The sequence below is a fragment of the Lagenorhynchus albirostris genome, chromosome 1 (assembly GCF_949774975.1).
Source record: "Lagenorhynchus albirostris chromosome 1, mLagAlb1.1, whole genome shotgun sequence".
Taxonomy (NCBI): domain Eukaryota; kingdom Metazoa; phylum Chordata; class Mammalia; order Artiodactyla; family Delphinidae; genus Lagenorhynchus; species Lagenorhynchus albirostris.
This window is the reverse complement of record NC_083095.1, coordinates 4,825,004-4,841,754: the sequence shown is the minus strand read 5'-3', so window position 1 is coordinate 4,841,754 and position 16,751 is coordinate 4,825,004. Positions and strand designations below refer to the sequence as shown.

At 45.8% G+C, this 16,751-nt stretch overlaps 2 protein-coding genes across 6 annotated transcripts in view; one reads left to right on the top strand and one right to left on the bottom strand.

Annotated features, from left to right (window-relative positions):
- WARS1 (tryptophanyl-tRNA synthetase 1) overlaps positions 1-16,473 on the bottom strand; it is a 32,449-nt gene extending 15,976 nt beyond the window's left edge. The window contains exons 1-4 of one of the 2 annotated variants that reach the window (XM_060160861.1): positions 16,391-16,473; positions 10,819-10,997; positions 4,772-4,985; positions 3,641-3,749 (exon numbers count right to left, since the gene is read on the bottom strand). In XM_060160861.1, the coding sequence (XP_060016844.1) occupies positions 3,641-3,749; positions 4,772-4,985; positions 10,819-10,932 (437 nt within the window). In that variant the 5' untranslated portion in view covers positions 10,933-10,997; positions 16,391-16,473. Of the gene's footprint in view, positions 1-3,640; positions 3,750-4,771; positions 4,986-10,818; positions 10,998-15,367; positions 15,581-16,390 lie in introns of those variants that run through there. The other variant, XM_060160808.1, reaches the window with a different exon arrangement.
- WDR25 (WD repeat domain 25) overlaps positions 15,913-16,751 on the top strand; it is a 142,864-nt gene continuing 142,025 nt past the window's right edge. Inside the window, exon 1 of one of the 4 annotated variants that reach the window (XM_060160413.1) lies at positions 15,913-16,166. The gene's annotated coding sequence lies outside the window, so the exon portion shown is untranslated. Of the gene's footprint in view, positions 16,167-16,567; positions 16,635-16,751 lie in introns of those variants that run through there. The other 3 variants (XM_060160590.1, XM_060160497.1, XM_060160676.1) reach the window with 3 other exon arrangements.

Here is a 16,751-nt window from a genome sequence, read left to right as displayed (position 1 = left end):
GCTCCCACACACCCTGCCTTGTGCACCTCTTCCATCTGGCTGTTCTTGAATTATACCTTTTATAATAAACTGGTAATCTAGTAAGTAAAATGTTTTCCTGACTTACGTGAGATGCTCTGGCAAATTCACTCCACGAAGCAGTCATGGGACCCTCTGATTTATGGCACGGGTAACAGTCCAGACCCGTGATTCCTGTCTGAAGTAGGGAGGTGGGGGGCAGTCTTCTGGGACTGAGCCCTTAACCTGTGGGATCAGACGCTATCTCCAGGTAGACAGTGTCAGAACTGGGTTAAATTGTAAGACACCAGCTTGTGCTGCAGAACCTGATGTGTGGAAACCCCACACATCCGGTATCAGAAGTGAAGCAGAGCTGCAGTGAGCACTGAGCTAGAGGAAACACACAGGAGTGTGCTTTCCCCTCAGAAACAGCAATGAACAATCCAAAAAAGAAATGAAGAAAACGTTATCTTCAACAGCATCAAAACAAACAAAACCTTAGGAATAAATCTAACAAAAGAAGTGCAAGGCTTGGGGCTTCCCTGGTGGCACAGTGGTTAAGAATCTGCCTGCCAATGTCGGGGACACGGGTTTGAGCCCTGGTCTGGGAAGATCCCACATGCCACGGAGCAACTAAGCCCGTGTGCCACAACTACCGAGGCTGCGCTCTAGAGCCCACGTGGCACAACTACTGAAGCCCACGCACCTAGAGCCCATGCTCCACAACAAGAGAAGCCACCGCAGTGAGAAGCCCGCGCGCAGCAACAAAGACCCAATGCAGCCAAAAATAAATAAATAAATAAATTTATTTAAAAAAAGGAAGTGCAAGACTTGTACACTGAAAACTATAAAACACTGCTGGAAGAAACTAAAGACCTGGTGAATGGAAAGACGTCTATGTGCATGGATAGGAAGACTTGATATTTTAAGATGGCAACACTCCCCAAATTGATCTATAGATTCAGTGCAAAATCTCTACCAAAATCCTAGCTGCCTTTTTTACAGAAATTAGCAAGTTGATCCTAAAATTCACTTGGAAATGCAAGGGACCTAGAACAGCCAAAATAATCTTGAGAAGAACAACGTTGGAGGACTCACACTTTCCAGTGTCAAAACTTACTACAAAGCTACAGTAATCAAGACTATGTAGTATATTTAATAAACCCTTAAATATACGGTCAATTGATTTTCAACAAGAGTGTCAAGAAAATTCAACAACAGTCTTCAAAAATTGGCGCTGGGACAACTGGATATTCACATGCAAAAGAATGAAGTTGAATCCTCCCTCACATATATACAAAAATTAACTCAAAATGGATCAGAGACCTAAATGTAAGGGCTAAAAGAATAAAACTCTTAGAAGAAAAAACAGGTGTAAATATTCATGACCTTGAATTAGGCAATGGTTTCTTAGATATGACACCAAGCAACGAAAAACAAACAGAAGAAAACTGGATTTCATCAAAATTAAAAACTTGTGCTTCTAAGGACACTGTAAATTAAGAGCTAATATTTGAAAATCAAGTATTTGATAAGAAACTAGTAAAAAAAAAAAAAAAGAAACTAGTATCCAGAATATATAAAGAACTATTATAACTCAATAATGAAAAGATAAATAACCCAATTAAAAAGTTGGCAAAGGATCAGAGGAGACAGTTCTCTAAAGAATACATAAAAACAGTCAATAAGCATATGAAAAGGTGCTCAACATCATTAGTCATTATGGAAATACAAATCAAAATCACAGTGAAATACCACCTCACACTTACTAGTATGGTTATGGAAAAACACAAAATGGAAAAGAATAAATGTTGGCGAGGATGTGGAGAAACTGGGACCTTTGTTTGCACTTTGCTGGTGGGAATGCAAAATGATGCAGTCACTGTGGAAAACAGTTTGGAAGTTCCTCAAAAAGTTAAATGGTTAACTTATGACCCAGCAGTTCCACTCCCACGTACACACTCAAGAGAACTTAAAATATATGTCCACATAAAAGCCTGTATACAGGACTTCCCTGGTGGCGCAGTGGTTAAGAATCCTCCTGCCAATGCAGGGGACACGGGTTCGAGCCCTGGTCTGGGAAGATCCCACATGCCGTGCAGCAACTAAGCCCGTGCACCACAACTACTGAGCCTGCGCGCCACAACTACTGAAGCCCGAGTGCCTAGAGCCTGTGCTCCGCAACAAGAGAAGCCACTGCAGTGAGAAGTCCGCCCACCGCAACGAAGAGAAGCCTCCGCTCGCCGCAACTAGAAAAAGCCCACAGACAGCAATGAAGACCCAACACAGCCAAAAATAAATAAATAAAATAAATAAATTTATTAAAAAAAAAAACCTGTATGCAAGTGTTCAGAGCAGCATTATTGATAACCCAAAAGTGAAAATACCCCAAATGTCCATCAACTGTTGAATGGGGGGGTATGTCCATTCAATAAAATATTTTTCAGGTATGAAAAGGAATGAAGTACTGACATATGATACATCATGGAGGAACTTTGAAAACATGATGCTAAGTGAATGAAGCCAGACACAAAAGGCCACATGTGGTATGATTCTATTTATATGAAATGTTCAGAACAGGCAAATCCACGGACACAGGAAGTAGGTTAGTGGTTGCCAGTGGTGCTGGTGGGGAGGGAGGAATAGGGAGTGACTGCTAATGGGTAGAGGGTTATTTTTTGGGGTGAGGAAAATGTTCTGGAATTAGACAGTGGTGATGGTTGCACAACCTTGTGAATACACCAAAAAAACCCACTGAATTATGTACTTTCAGAAGGTGAATTTTATGTCATGTGAATTAAATCTCAATTAAGGAAAAAGCTTTGATTGCATTCTGCCCAGAAAGAGGGCTGAGCGGGGCTTGGAGTTCTCGGCCTGTAGAATTTAAAGTGTTCGGCAGACTGCCGAGTTCTGTCCTGCACGTGCTCTCCGTAACCCTGATGTGCAGGCAGAACAGAACAACCCTACCTCGGACTATAAACTCCACGAACATGGCCTTGAACCCAACCCGAGGCGATGTGTGGGGTGGGAGAGGCAAGACCTCACTCAGAAGCCGGCTGTTCTCTGATGTTATCTGCATGGAATTTATGATCTCAGGTAGGGATATTCTGTGCGTGTTCGCTCTATTAGTTTCTCTCTCTTTTTTTAACTTTTTTTTAACTTTTAATTTTGTATTGGTGTATAGCTGATGAACAACGCTGTGATAGTTTCAGGTGCACAGCAAAGCGACTCTTTGGCTATTATTTATGAGTAGGCCAGAACAATAGGAGGAAGAAGTATGTAATTTCAGGAAGCCTCCTGCTTATCTCATGGGAAATGCTGAACTTGGACACGTTGATCTCTTTTGTTTTGTGACATTTTATAGTTTATTGCACGTAACCTGGCATGAATCTCATCTGCTGTGTACTTGACCTTCACCTTGTGAGGTGGGCAGTTTACAGGTGAATAAACTAAGGGCCAGAGGTGAAGGGACGGGCACCATCCCACGGCCAGTCACTGCCAGCACAGGAGGTGGAACCGGCCTTCTGCCAACTGGCAACCACTTGCCGCAAGGGCCTGGAGGTCTGAGGGAACAGCACCCTGATAGTTTTCTTCATTAGAAGAAGAGGAGGGGTGGGAGGCCCTGCAGTGAGAAGACCCTGACCTGTGTGAGAAGAAGATTCCCCTGCGCAGGAAGCGGTGCGGCCTCTGACCCGTGGCTCTCTCTATTCGGTTTATCAGCTCCTTGTCAATTTTACTGCTTCCGAACCGAACTGGAAAAAAAAAGAAGAGATGCCGATCTCAGGTGGTGGGAGGTTTGGTGATATTGCTGAAACGAGAGGGAAAGCCTTGTGATCCACGCACAGTCTCAACAGACCCAGGCCTCTTCAGGCCTGAGGCTCTGGTCCCTTCCACCAGCCCAGAGTGGAGGTCACAGCCAGCAGAACAGAAAATAAATTACAGAACAAAATGCTCTTTTGTCTGGGATGGGATTCTGACAGGAAACAGATCCAGAATGCAGTTTAGCTAGCAACTCCAGGCAACCACACACACACACACACACACACACACACACACACACACACACACACACACACACACACACACACGCCCCCGCTGCTGACTGCTCATTAAGCTATGATTTATATTCACTCACAACCATAAATTTAAATAGTCTTTAACCGAATTAACAGCTGTCTTCAAGAGAATTTTCCCTCATTGATAGTCTATAATAAATCATGGAAAATGGCTTAGACTTAGGTAAGAACATTTTAGTTCTGTTTCTTTTTTGACAGCCATCAATGTTCTCAGAGTAAGGATTTTCCTGAGCAGGAAGCCCTCCAGTGAAGGGCTTGGCAGTGAGGACCTGCCCCCTGTGAGGAGTCATCTTTCTTAAGCTGACTTCCAGCTGTTTAGCTCCACACTCAGTATCACACTGGAGGAGAAACCTTAAGTAATCTATGACTGACTTGTACCCACTAAGTTAGAGACAACTTAAGTGACTGTAAAGATGCCCAGTTCCATGGACCTTCCCCAGTTCTGAATTGCTCAAAAAAAGGAAAAAGCTTCTACTAAGCTCTCTACTATAAATCATTATTTTGAGATTTATTTTATATTGTTATGTTAATTAACAATAATCCTCTGGGAATAAAATGCACCACAAAAGATTTTAGGATCTATTTTCTCCTTGGCATTGAAGCTTGACTGGATGTATGATTAATTCAAATTAGAAAACATCAGTGGAATCAACTCAATGGAATCACTCCTAAAAGCTGGGGCTTTTCCCATAACGTACCGATGAGCTTGTCATAGTCAATGCCTTTTGCACTGCTTGTCTGTACTGTCCATGGGTCCACAAAATCCTCGCCTGCTTCTGTGGCATCCAGGCCACCATCACTCCCAGGTGCCGGGTCCCTTGGAGGGTAGTCAGCCTTGTAATCCTCCCCCGTGGCAGCTTTGTAGCTCATTTTCAAGGATAACAACATCTCCACTGCGGAATCAATTTCATTCTGCACAAAGGAGCAAGGGTGAAGGCTGAGTGTATTAACAACGACTAACATTTGCCGAATGTTACTGCTGTGTGGCAGGTGTTGTGCTAACTGCTTTCACACACACTACCTCCTTTAGCCTTACAATGACCCTACGAGGAAGGCGTCATTGTCACTGTTCTTTTCCAGTTGAAGAACGTGAGACTCAGAGAGGTGAAGGAGCTTGCCCATGGACACACAGCAAGTCATGGGCCTGAACTTATTTTAATTTATGATTTTAAAAAAATCTATTTATTTTATTTATTTATTTGTGGCTGCGTTGGGTCTTCGTTGCTGCGCGTGGGCTCTCTCTAGTTGCGGAGCACGGGCTTCTCATTGCGGTGGCTTCTCTTGTTGCGGAGCACAGGCTCTAGGCGCGCCAGCCTCAGTAGTTGTGGCTCGCGGGCTCTAGAGCGCAGGCTCAGTAGTTGTGGTGCACAGGCTTAGTAGCTCCGCGGCATATGGGATCTTCCCGGACCAGGGCTCGAACCCGTGTCCCCTGCATTGGCAGGCGGATTCTTAACCACTGCACCACCAGGGAAGCCCCTTTGTTTTTTTTATCTGTTGGTCTAGTGCTACGGATTACTACCACAAACACTATAGGATACGTGTAGCGACACAATTTACACCGTTGTTTATGACAGAGTTAATGTGCTAAATGTTACTTAAACACCACCAATGCCAGCGAACATATGGGACAAGCTCCACTAATCAATTACACTGAGCTCTGCACTGGAACTTGTTTTTACAATCCACACAGGTTGAGATGAATATTTATGGAAACTTAAACAACGATGCCACCAAGGACAGCAACAGCAACTCAAGTAGACATTGTGAAAACAGATAAAGGCAAGGAAAAAATACAGGTCATAAATTAAGGAGGGATTCACTGGGAAACAGTTATACTACAGCATTTTGGAGTCTTATCAAGCTGTCCAAAGTGTTTGCACATTTAGTGTTTTAAAATAAGCATAAGAAAAACAAATGTAAAATATATCCTTGGGTAAGCTGGAAACCTATTAAAGACCTCCTCTCTTCCAGGAGCCCACACTAGCCACCCCTGGAAGCCTGGCATTTGAAAAAGCAAACCTAATTAAGCAGATCAGTCATGCTATGCCCTAAAGCTCTACTCCCACAATTGGCCTTGCTGGATTAGATCACAAAGAATATACACAGTCCAATCTGCTTGCCAAGAGAAATACAAACACTTCCATTTAGAGTTTATATATAATGTGCTATAAACTGGGCTTCCCAGTGGAGAAACATCACAGCACCAAACTCCATTCAGAGAGAGCTCCTCTGTCAGGTACGGCACCTGGGCCACAGAGGACTGTTACTGTAGGGTGATTTCGCAAGCACAGATTTGTGTTTCAAACTCCGAAACCATCTGGAATTCATCGTTTAAATGAGTCAGAGTTGTGGCATCAATAGCCCCATGGATAGACCTCATGCAAGAGACAGGATGTTGGCCTACCTTAGACAGGCAAGCATGTTTTCCTCACCTCATTACGGTAGTGCCTAGGCTGTACGTGCAGCAGAATAAAGGCTTAGCAAGCATGATCTATCAAGTTATCTATGGGAGAATTACCTTGCTTTGAAGTGCCCTGAAGTCACTACCCTTTAATCACCAGCTGTGTGACATTCATACTCTATGTGGCCTAACTCAGCTTCCAACCAGGTGGCTCTTTGAAAGTCAAACATCTAATCAGGGTCCCAGTTCAAGGACCACCTGTTAACTGGAATGGGACCGAAACAGACAAGCAGGCTCGTCTTGTCCGTTTTCTTGTTCTCAATCTAACATGGACCAGGACATTGAAACAGATTTTAAAAGCTGATGTTCTGAAAAAAGCCAGACATGAAAGACTCTATATACACTACCTGATTAAATAAAGTTCCAACACAGAAGGAACTATCCACAGTGGGGGAGGCAGGGTGGAGGCCTCTCTTGGGAGAGTAGAGGCAGGGCCTGAAGCGGCCCGAGGGTGGCTTCTGTGCCATTTCTCCAACTGGATGCTGGTTACACAGGTTTGGTCATTTTGTGAAAATTCAGTGAGCTGCCTGTTTGTGATCTCCATATTTTTCTGAACGAATGATGTATTTCAATTTAAAAAGTTTACTTAAACTAAAAGAAGAAGAAAAAAGGCTCTGTTCTCTACCTTAACCCCTACGATCCAGTGTCATTTCGTGAATCCCGCTCTAACTGTCTCCCGTTAGAGCCCCCAGATTCCGACCTACCCGCCAGGAGAAGCTTTGTGAGCTACTGTTTCTGAAAGCAGTGGGTGTTATTCTCTTGGTACACGAAGGAGAAAGAACGCCGAGGGCCATGACCTGGACAGACAGCAGAGAGAGTGGAGGAAGAGCCTGCGGCACCCTCACTGGACCAGAGATCCCCGAGTAGCTCAGCTATTTCACTTAAAGTGAATTTCCAAAACATCAGGTGCTTCTAGTATGATACATTTCAGGGTCAGATACAAACTTACTCCATTTAACTCTGGTTTCATCATGTAACCTCTGATCTCTCTTGTTGAGTCAGCTGACTATGCATTAGTCAAAGACCACCCTCGAAAGAGTTATTCTAAACTGTGTTAACAATGTTCATTGCAGCACTACTTACAATAGCCAGGACATGGAAGCAACCTAAGTGTCCACTGACAGATGAATGGATAAAGAAGATGTGGTACATACATACAAGGGAATATTACTCAGACACAAAAAGGAACGAAATTGAGTTATTTGTGATGAGGTGGATGGACCTAGAGTCTGTCACACAGAGTGAAGTAAGTCAGAAAGAGAAAAACAAATACCGTATGCTAAAGCACATGTATGGAATCTAAAGAAATGGTACTGATGAACCTAGGGGCAGGGCAGGAATAAAGATGCAGATGTAGAGAATGGACTTGAGGACACGGGGAGGGGGAAGGGTAAGCTGGGACGAAGTGAGAGAGAGGCATGGACTTATATATACTACCAAATGTAAAATAGCTAGCTAGTGGGAAGCAGCTGCTTAGCACAGGGAGATCAGCTCAGTGCTTTGTGACCACCTAGAGGGGTGGGATAGGGAGGGTGGGAGGGAGACGCAAAAGGGAGGAGATATGGGGATGTATGTATATGTAGAACTGATTCACTTTGTTATACAGCAGAAACTAACACACCATTGTAAAGCAATTGTACTCCAATCAAGATGTTAAAAAAAAAACCATGTTAAGTATTGTTTGCTAAAATGCTGAACATAACTGGAGTCACTAAGAGTTACTAACTAAAAGCATTTATTAACATTATTCGAATTTAACGTTAAATGACAAAAATATCACCGTCAGGTTCCTAAAATGGGTTTATAGAGTAAATGATCAACATTTCGGTCCTTTATTTATTTTAGGTTTTCAGATTTTTTTTTTTTAAAACAACTTAGCCTCATCTATTGAGCCCTGCCTGGTGTTGTAAACCCCTTTCTGTGAATAATCAACTCCTTTTTTTGGATATCACTGTTTCTTTCTTTTAAAATGTAATGGATTATTTAGGGTCCAAATAGTCAAAGTAAACTACTGGAGTGACTGTGATATGGTTGATACCATCTGGTGAGAACCTAGGAAGAGATTTTTGAAAAGACGACGACAGGGATTGGAAGTGACAGACGAGGAAGTCATGGACATGAAGAAGCTGGGTGACCGAGAGTGAAAGAAAGTGCTTAGGTGATGGTTACAGACGCAGACTGAATGGGTTACACTTCTAAAACCCACTGCAGCAACAGCAAAGAGATCTTTAAAAAAGGCATAACCCACAAGGACCAAGGGAACAGGAAGAGGATGACAGCAACAAGATTCAGAAGCTGGAAAGCGGAGGGATGAGTGGTACCTGACCGAACACGGGAGAAGAACAAATGCTAAGACAACACGGGGAACCTGGGCAGCGACTGGACTTACATTGCTGTGGAATCCCTGAGAGGTCTGGGCATTCGCGGCCCTAGATACTCAAAGAAGTGAGGGTGAAAGCGGGCTATAAAACTAGGAGCACTTTGAAAGTCTGTCTAAGAAGCAGTTATTGAGATCTCCCCCCTACCCGGTACATCCCCCCTCCCCCATCCAGAGGTTTAGTGTCTCATCAAGGAGAGTAAAAAGTGTCCAGACTGGAGGCGCTTTGCCCAGCGGGGGCGGGGGCGGGGGCAGTGCACAGAGAACGGGGGCTTCAGCGAGCGATCACACAGCCCAGCTCCTCTGCCCCACTCAGCTCACAAGGCTGGCGGCCGGACCCGTACCCTCTGGACAGCAGACTGGAGGAGTCCTCTCTGGGGACTCTACAAGCCTCGAAGAAGAGCTCTAAAGACCCTGACACTGAAGCCTTCCCAAGGCCAGAGAGCAGCGTGGCTGCCGTCCAGGGAAGGGAAAGCCACAGGACAAGCCCCTCCCAGCTCTGAGCGCTCCCGCTAAAGTGCCGCTACATGGCTGAGCGTCACCAAACACCAGACGACGGCATCTAATACAAAAGGCAGAAGGAACAAAAAGCTAACTTGGAAGAAACCGAGTTTATAAAGTGGGTGGAGAACACTGGAAAAACTATCACCAAGATCTCAGAGACAGAAGGACAGTGTACCCATGAAATAAGAGCAGAGAGCTATGAGGAAAGGCACGTTCAGAGATCAAACGGCTCTTGGAAGCCAAAAATGACAGAATAAGTGAAAAACCATAGGAGAGTTAGAAGTTGACGAAACATACCTAAAAGAAGAACAAAAAGAAAAATAAATGAGGAAAATAAGTCAAAAAATAAAAAATTCAGAGGACCAGTCTTTGAATTAAAAAAATACACAAAGAAACAGAAACCAAAACAAAAAACCCAGGATAAATCAAAGAAATAATATAATTTCTGAGAATTAAAGGTCATGAATTTCTGGTTTGAAAGGAACAAACTAAAAGATCCTGTACGCTGCAACTAGATCCCACGTGCTGTGACTAAGAGCTGGCGGGCGCAGCCAAATTAAAAAGGAAAAAGAAAGGCCAAGCAGGGGAGTTCCCAAGCGGCCTCGTATTTAGGATTCTGGGCTTTCGCTACCGCGGCCTGGGTTCAGTCCCTGGTTGGGGAACTGAGATCCTGCAGGCCGGAAGGTGCGGCCAAAAAACCCCAAAATGAAACAAAGAAAAGCCAAGCAAAAAGCAATTAAGACAACTATCAACTCTGGAGAAAACAAAAGTTGGGCAGGAAAGGAGAAGCACTTATGCTATACCCAGTGGGTCAGCAGCGTTTACATGGAGACTGGGGGGATGGGAAGTGCTTATGAAAGTGCTAATTCCTTGTCGTCCACAGTGAAAGCCCCAAACCCGAACATCTATCAGGAGCAATATAATGTGTGGGTTTTTTTTTTTTTTTTTAATGTGTGGTTTTGAGAGACGTAGGGGTTATATAGCCAAAGAATCAGCTAAAAGAACTGAAAATCGTTGTTTCTGGGAGCAGGAAACAGAGAGAGGCGGGGTGGACGGCTGCTGTTTCCCAGCGGCTTCCCTTTAGACTACACACATCGATGCTGATAAAGGAGAAAATACATTTAAATTGAGAGCCAAAACACCTCAGGTGGTGAGGGAACGGAATCCTGGTAACATGACCCTACAGACGTGGCTTGGATGTGTGTGTGTGTGTGTGTGTGTGTGTGTGTGTGTGTGTGTGTGTGTGTGTGTGTGTGTGTGTGTGTGTGTGTGTGTGTGTGTGTGTGTGTGTGTGTGTGTGTGTGTGTGTGTGTGTGTGTGTGTGTGTGTGTGTGTGTGTGTGTGTGTGTGTGTGTGTGTGTGTGTGTGTGTGTGTGTGTGTAGGACCCAGCTAAACGACATACCTTCGCCGCGTTTCTGGCTTTGAGGGCCCTCACGAGCTCCCCTTGAGCAGCAATGTTCTTGAACAGCTCCAGTGGACACCCACAGCCCTGCTCACCGTTGGGCACATCTGCCATTTTCCAGGACCTGCGTTCACAGCCGGCTAGGGTGTTGGCAGATTTGCTCAGTGGTCCAGACAAGACTGTGGGGGGAGGAGAGAGAGAGATTAACAAACCATCGCAGCTGTTTTTCCTTTACTGTAGCTAGTTCTTCTTTCCAAAAAGGTTGGAGATGAGTTATAAGAAAGGGCATAGATAATATAACATTAATAAAAATATAAGCAGAAATTTGGAGCCATGAAACAGGGGAAAAGAGGAAGAACAAATGCTAATGATGAGGTCGAAAGGAATCGCTGTGATATACAGACTTAGGGAGGGCAAAGAAAGACCCCTCCTAACCGAGGGCAAGTGTGCATCTGCCGAGGTGCCCCTGTGCCTCGGCCAGTGCCCAGGACACAGGAAGGACTCGTGTCTGCTCAGGCAGCAAACACCAAAGTGCTTTAGTAACCCTAAGTCCACCACAGCTAGAAACATTTGGCAAATGGCTATTTACTCTTTATCTTAATTGCTTTCGGGATGAATTCCCAGGCCTTTGCAGTCATAACCAACATACTGCTGAACAAATGGCTTCCTTTGCTGGCCAGCTGTTCCGTTCTCAGACGAAGGGAAGTCTGGGTGGAGGCAGGGCCTTATCCCTTTTGGGTTCCAAATGAGGTAAGAATCATATACAGCCTGTCCACTCCACATGCTGCCTTATATAACCGCAAACCTCTGAAGAAGGTGTCCCTGCACCTCCTATTGGTCATTATTTACTATTAACCTTAAGAAAGGTGGGGCACATGGCAGGCTACCTGAGGCCGCCTTGGGGCCCCTTTTGGGTTGGTCACTTCCCTTTTCTGAGTGTCAGCTTCCTCAGCTATAAAGCAGCAGCATCGGGAACTCTGTCACCTACCTCAAGGGCTGTTATGAGAAGAAATGAGAAAAAACGACATGGTGGCATTTTACAAAATGTAAAGTAAGGCACAAACCCATTGCAAGTATTACTTGTTAGGGTTCCAGAGCTTGGCTGAGCTCCAGTTCCATCTGTAACTTGCTGTTACACCTTGGACGAGGAGGATGACCGTGACAGTGCGGCTACACCAGAGCAGCTAACCTCCAGCTCTTAAGTGCCTGGTATTCTTCTAAGCACCTTATACATAGTAATTCACTTAAACCTACAGCAATCCTATGGGACAGATCTGTTATCTCTGTTTCGTAGATGAACAAACTGAGAGGCTATAACACTTGCCCAAGATAACGCAGTTCGTGAGTGGTCGAGATGAGATACAAACCCAAACAGTTTGACCCCAGAACCTATGCTCTCAAACATTATCCTATGGGCTACTTAACTGTCATACGCCTCAGTTTCTCAACTGTAAAATGGGAATAACAATAACAACACTAACTTGCAGGACTGGTCACGGAATAAGTGTGATAATGTCGGTAAGTAAATAGCAAAGCATCAGCCACAGAGGAGAGGTTTAACGAATGACTATTTTGTGTCTTTGATCATTAAAAATTTTTTTTCTAGCAGCTCTATGAACAAAACACAAATTTGAGGGGGTAATTTATTTTTATTCATCCATTTGTTAAATATCTGTTTAAAAAATACGTAAAATTTAAACCAATCTTTATATAAGTCAATGAAACCGTAATACTGAAACCAGGATGGAACAGTAGCCAGTTTCTTTCCCCTCCTTGCTGAGAATTGCCTCAATTCCTGGAAAGGGAGGCCCGTAAAAAAGAGAAGGAATGTGGAAGAAGCTTCTGACTAGCGCTGGAGAGGAGAAACACTCAGGCCCATATCAAATAACCACCAAAGTGATGAAAATTACTTCTAGCCACAAATGCTCAAACATCACGCCCAGATGCTTTACCCATGATCCCCAATTCTCCCAACCTTCAAAGCTGGGTGGTACAGTATCTGCTCTGCATTAGCGACCAGAGGCTGACGGCTCAGGGAAGTTAGAACCGTCCTCTGAGGTTCCATGCCAGAGTAGCCGAACCGGGATCCGATGCCAAAGCCCCCCTCGAGCATGTGCTCTCTCAAATTCCAGCTGCTCCCCCTGCCCGGAACGTCTCATACCCTCCTCTGCCCGCTGTCTTACTAATTCAAACCTCGGCTCCTCTTTGCGGCCTTTCCTGACCCCTGCACCCACGGGGCCAAGCTGGTTGCTCTGTCCTTGGGGATCCCTGAGCACTCGTGAGTGAGGTTATTAGAGCACTCACACTGCATGTAGTTATTTATGAAAATCCGTCACACAGAGAATGCAAGTACTGGGTTTTATTCTTTCATGTGCTTCTAGCACCTGGTACAGAGTAGCTCATCAACAGACGTTTACTGAATGAATGTCTCACAAATCATCTAGTTTAATTTTCCCCTTCTGGTTTATATCCTCTTATAATACCTCTGCAGTTTTCCAGTTTAAGGTAGATTTCTCCTACCTGGACTTTAGAAGTCCTCTTAGAACGTCCTGACACTGCACTGAGCCTTCCGAGACTTGGGAAGAGCCAGGTTAATCCCACGTACCCAGTCTTGTTTCCTCACCCATTGCGAACATCTGCCCACTATCCTGGTCACTCTTTTTGGAATTCCCTTCGGTTTACCCTTGTCCTTCCAAAAATGTGGTGTCCTGCACAGAAGGCAACAAGTGGCTTTTGAAGTCTGCGAGTAGGACCCAAATCAAGCACAGATTAAAATTACCCTTAAAAATTCCTAGGGAAAGCGCCAGGTAGAATGACTTGGTGAGCCCCAGACGGCGAATCTACCCCTGCGAAGGAGCAGATAACTGCAGAGGATCAGCTAGATGAACTGAGCCTGCATTTAGGGTCCCTGTTGTAGGGAAAAACATGTATCTTTAACTATCAGAATCCCATTTAAGGAAGAAGAGGCACACGGGAATGAAACTTGACTGAGGAAACAGCAGGTGAGGTCTCCCTGCTCTCAGGATCACGAGGCATGTACTCACTGTGTGGGAATCACCCACACTGGAATCTCGTGTGTGTGCGCATGATGCAACTTCCTGAGTGATTACAGTGCTTCGGCAGTGATCAGAGACAAAGAGAATATAACTATCACTTCCCTCATGTCAGGCATCCTTTCATTAGCCCATTTATGGGCACACATTCTCCTTTTGTCCTCCTATCTAGTCAACGTTCTCCTTTATTTCTTTGTTAACTAACTTTTAGAATTTAATTTAGCTTCAGAGGTTTTTAACCCAGAGTTCAGAACCTCTGAAATGACATCAACGGTTTGCCCGCACGTTTGCGGTTCTAAGCAGAGTATCCAGGTTTTACTACTTTCTCAAAGTGGTCCGAGATGCCAAGAGACTAAGGACCACTGCCTTCAGTGTTTACTGTGTAAACTGCAAATAGGGCTTTGAATTTTTGTCAAGGAAAACTGCTTTATCTATTTCACAAATACTACAATCTAAAACAAAGAAATGAAGCTATATCTGTGAAGTAATGTATCATCTCCTCTAAAAAAGGACTGGGAGTGAAAAGAGCAAAACTGCAGAGTCCACAGCAGGTCAGCACACAGCTAAGGAGGAAACTACAAGACTCTTCAAAATGAACTCTCCGTCCCTCTTTTTAAGGAACTTGAAACTTGTGCTCATTTTGAAAGGTTCCACTGTTCCCAAGGAGCATAACAGGCACCTGAAGAAACTGGGCACAGTTTGGGGATGAGGAATGGAAAGAGGAATTACAGAACTGTTTAACAGAACGGCAGGACAATCCCTTGGGCCACAATGAAACCATCTCACAGATAAGATCAGAATACACTGATTCTGCAATTTGGGGGAAGGGTGGCATTACGCACTACAGCCAATTCTGGAGCAGCTGAGAAGAGTGGGGTACCCAGAAGTTCCTGGATGCCTGGAATATTACCAGGCGGTGGGAGACCATCTTCCACATCCTGACCCCTGAGTGTGGATGACAATGGCCTTGGACTGTCAAGTTTCCAGAGGACAAGAAAATGATGTCTTACCAGCTAGGAGTCCTTTAACGCTTCAAACCTTGGAACAGATTGAGGTCACTTTTTCTTTTTTAAACACTGAGAGGAAAGCTTACTTTCCCCTCCAAATAATAAAATGAACATCATCTTAAAAGGCAAAGAGGACATTAATTTATATGAAGCCAGGCATAAGCTACTTATGAGTATCACAATGAGATACCGTGGATGGATATCGACTATTTAAGGAGGCCTCATCAGTGAAAAATAGGATAGCCAACATCAAAGTGCTGAAAGTCAAGCTACGAATCCAAATAGGCAGCTACTCTTCCAGTATCTCCACTCCCTACAGAAGCTGTGAGCCACCTGAACTTTGGGACAATGAGATGAAATAAAATGCACAACACCCTGGTCCTAAGAGATGCTACTCCTCATGCCCTAAGCCAAGGTTTCCAGTACTTTGGGAAAAGGCTGGTAGAAATACTAATAAACTCTAAGCCTAGCAAAGACGGCAATACATACCCAGGTTGCAGGAGGTGCTGCAGAGGTGGCCACTGGTCACGCTGGGCAGTTGAGAAGCTGAGACTGCCCAGTGCAGCTCGAGCTCGTCTTTAATAGTCTTTCCCTTTTTCTTTCAGTTTCCTTTCTAGAAAAGACTCTTCTCTCTCTTTTTTTTTCCTGTTCACCCCACCCTTTACTACTTGCATGTAGGAGCTTCTCGTAAATCACCCAATTTTTCAGAAACACTTGAGCCTCTCGACCAACCTCTTCGATGAGACTGTCCAATCAGGGGTGGGCGGAGGGGGGGATGCGGGTGGGGACCAGGGAAACTCTCTCGGGAAGCAAGACATTAGCTGGTCATTGCATCAGCCACCCCGTATCCCAGGTTGGCCTCCATATAACCTCCCCACCCTCTTCCCGTTCCCTATTCTCAGGATCAGTATGAATAACTGTGTTTGTGTATAGTCTTGGGGCGGGGAGGGAGGGGGTTGGGGGGGAAGGTGGATGGTAAATTCCTCGCCGCTGCTGTTCACGGAGGCGGCACAGGGCAGTGGAGAGATCATGAGTTCTGGGGTCAGACCCGGATTTCAAACCCAGTTTGGGAGTCTTCTTGTTACAAGACCTTGCGCAAGTCACATTCCCTCTCCGCTTCATCCTGCGTTTCCTCATTTGTGAAATGGGCATAAAGAAGCCTCGTAACTTTATCGTGGAGGGGACTAAGTGCGATACTACCGGCAAAGCCCCTGTCACATGGCAGACACTCGTTAAAAGTGAGGGCCTCTCCCCTCGGCGAACGAGAAGAGGAGGGAGACGATGAAAGGTCGGTGCCGGTGGCAGTGGGCGACAGGCCAGGTCGGCGGCGCTGGGAGGACGGGGGCGATGGGCGCCGTGGCAGCCTCCGCGCACCCCGTGGTGCCAGAACCCGGCGAGCAGCGAGCCGGGCTCTGAGGAGGATACTCCGGGCCTTGGCGTGCAGGCGGCTCCGGGAGGGCCAGGTCATCTGGCACCGCCCCGGCCTCCCTCCCTCTTCATCCCCTCACTTACCCGCCCAGCCGGGGCCGTCAGCGCTGCCGGCTCAGCCACGGGTGGCCTCCTGGGCGTCCGTGGAAACGCCTTCCGGCCGGAACAACTTCCGGCCTGGCTGCGCCATCATTGGCTGTTCGCGTCGCGGGGCCGGACGGAGGCCGCCGCTGATTGGCTGGCGGCCCCGGCGCCGGCAGAACGCGACTGGGTTGCGGGGTACAGGCAGGACAGCCTCCGGGAGGACCGAGAGCTTCCGGTGCGTGTGGTGAGCGGAGGGCCGGGGGCGGTAGGGGACTGGGATCTGGCGGTGGGCCGAGCGCTCCACGCCACTCCGCGCGGGCAGTTCACTGCCGCTCGCCTGTCCTGTGTCTCCGGTTACTTC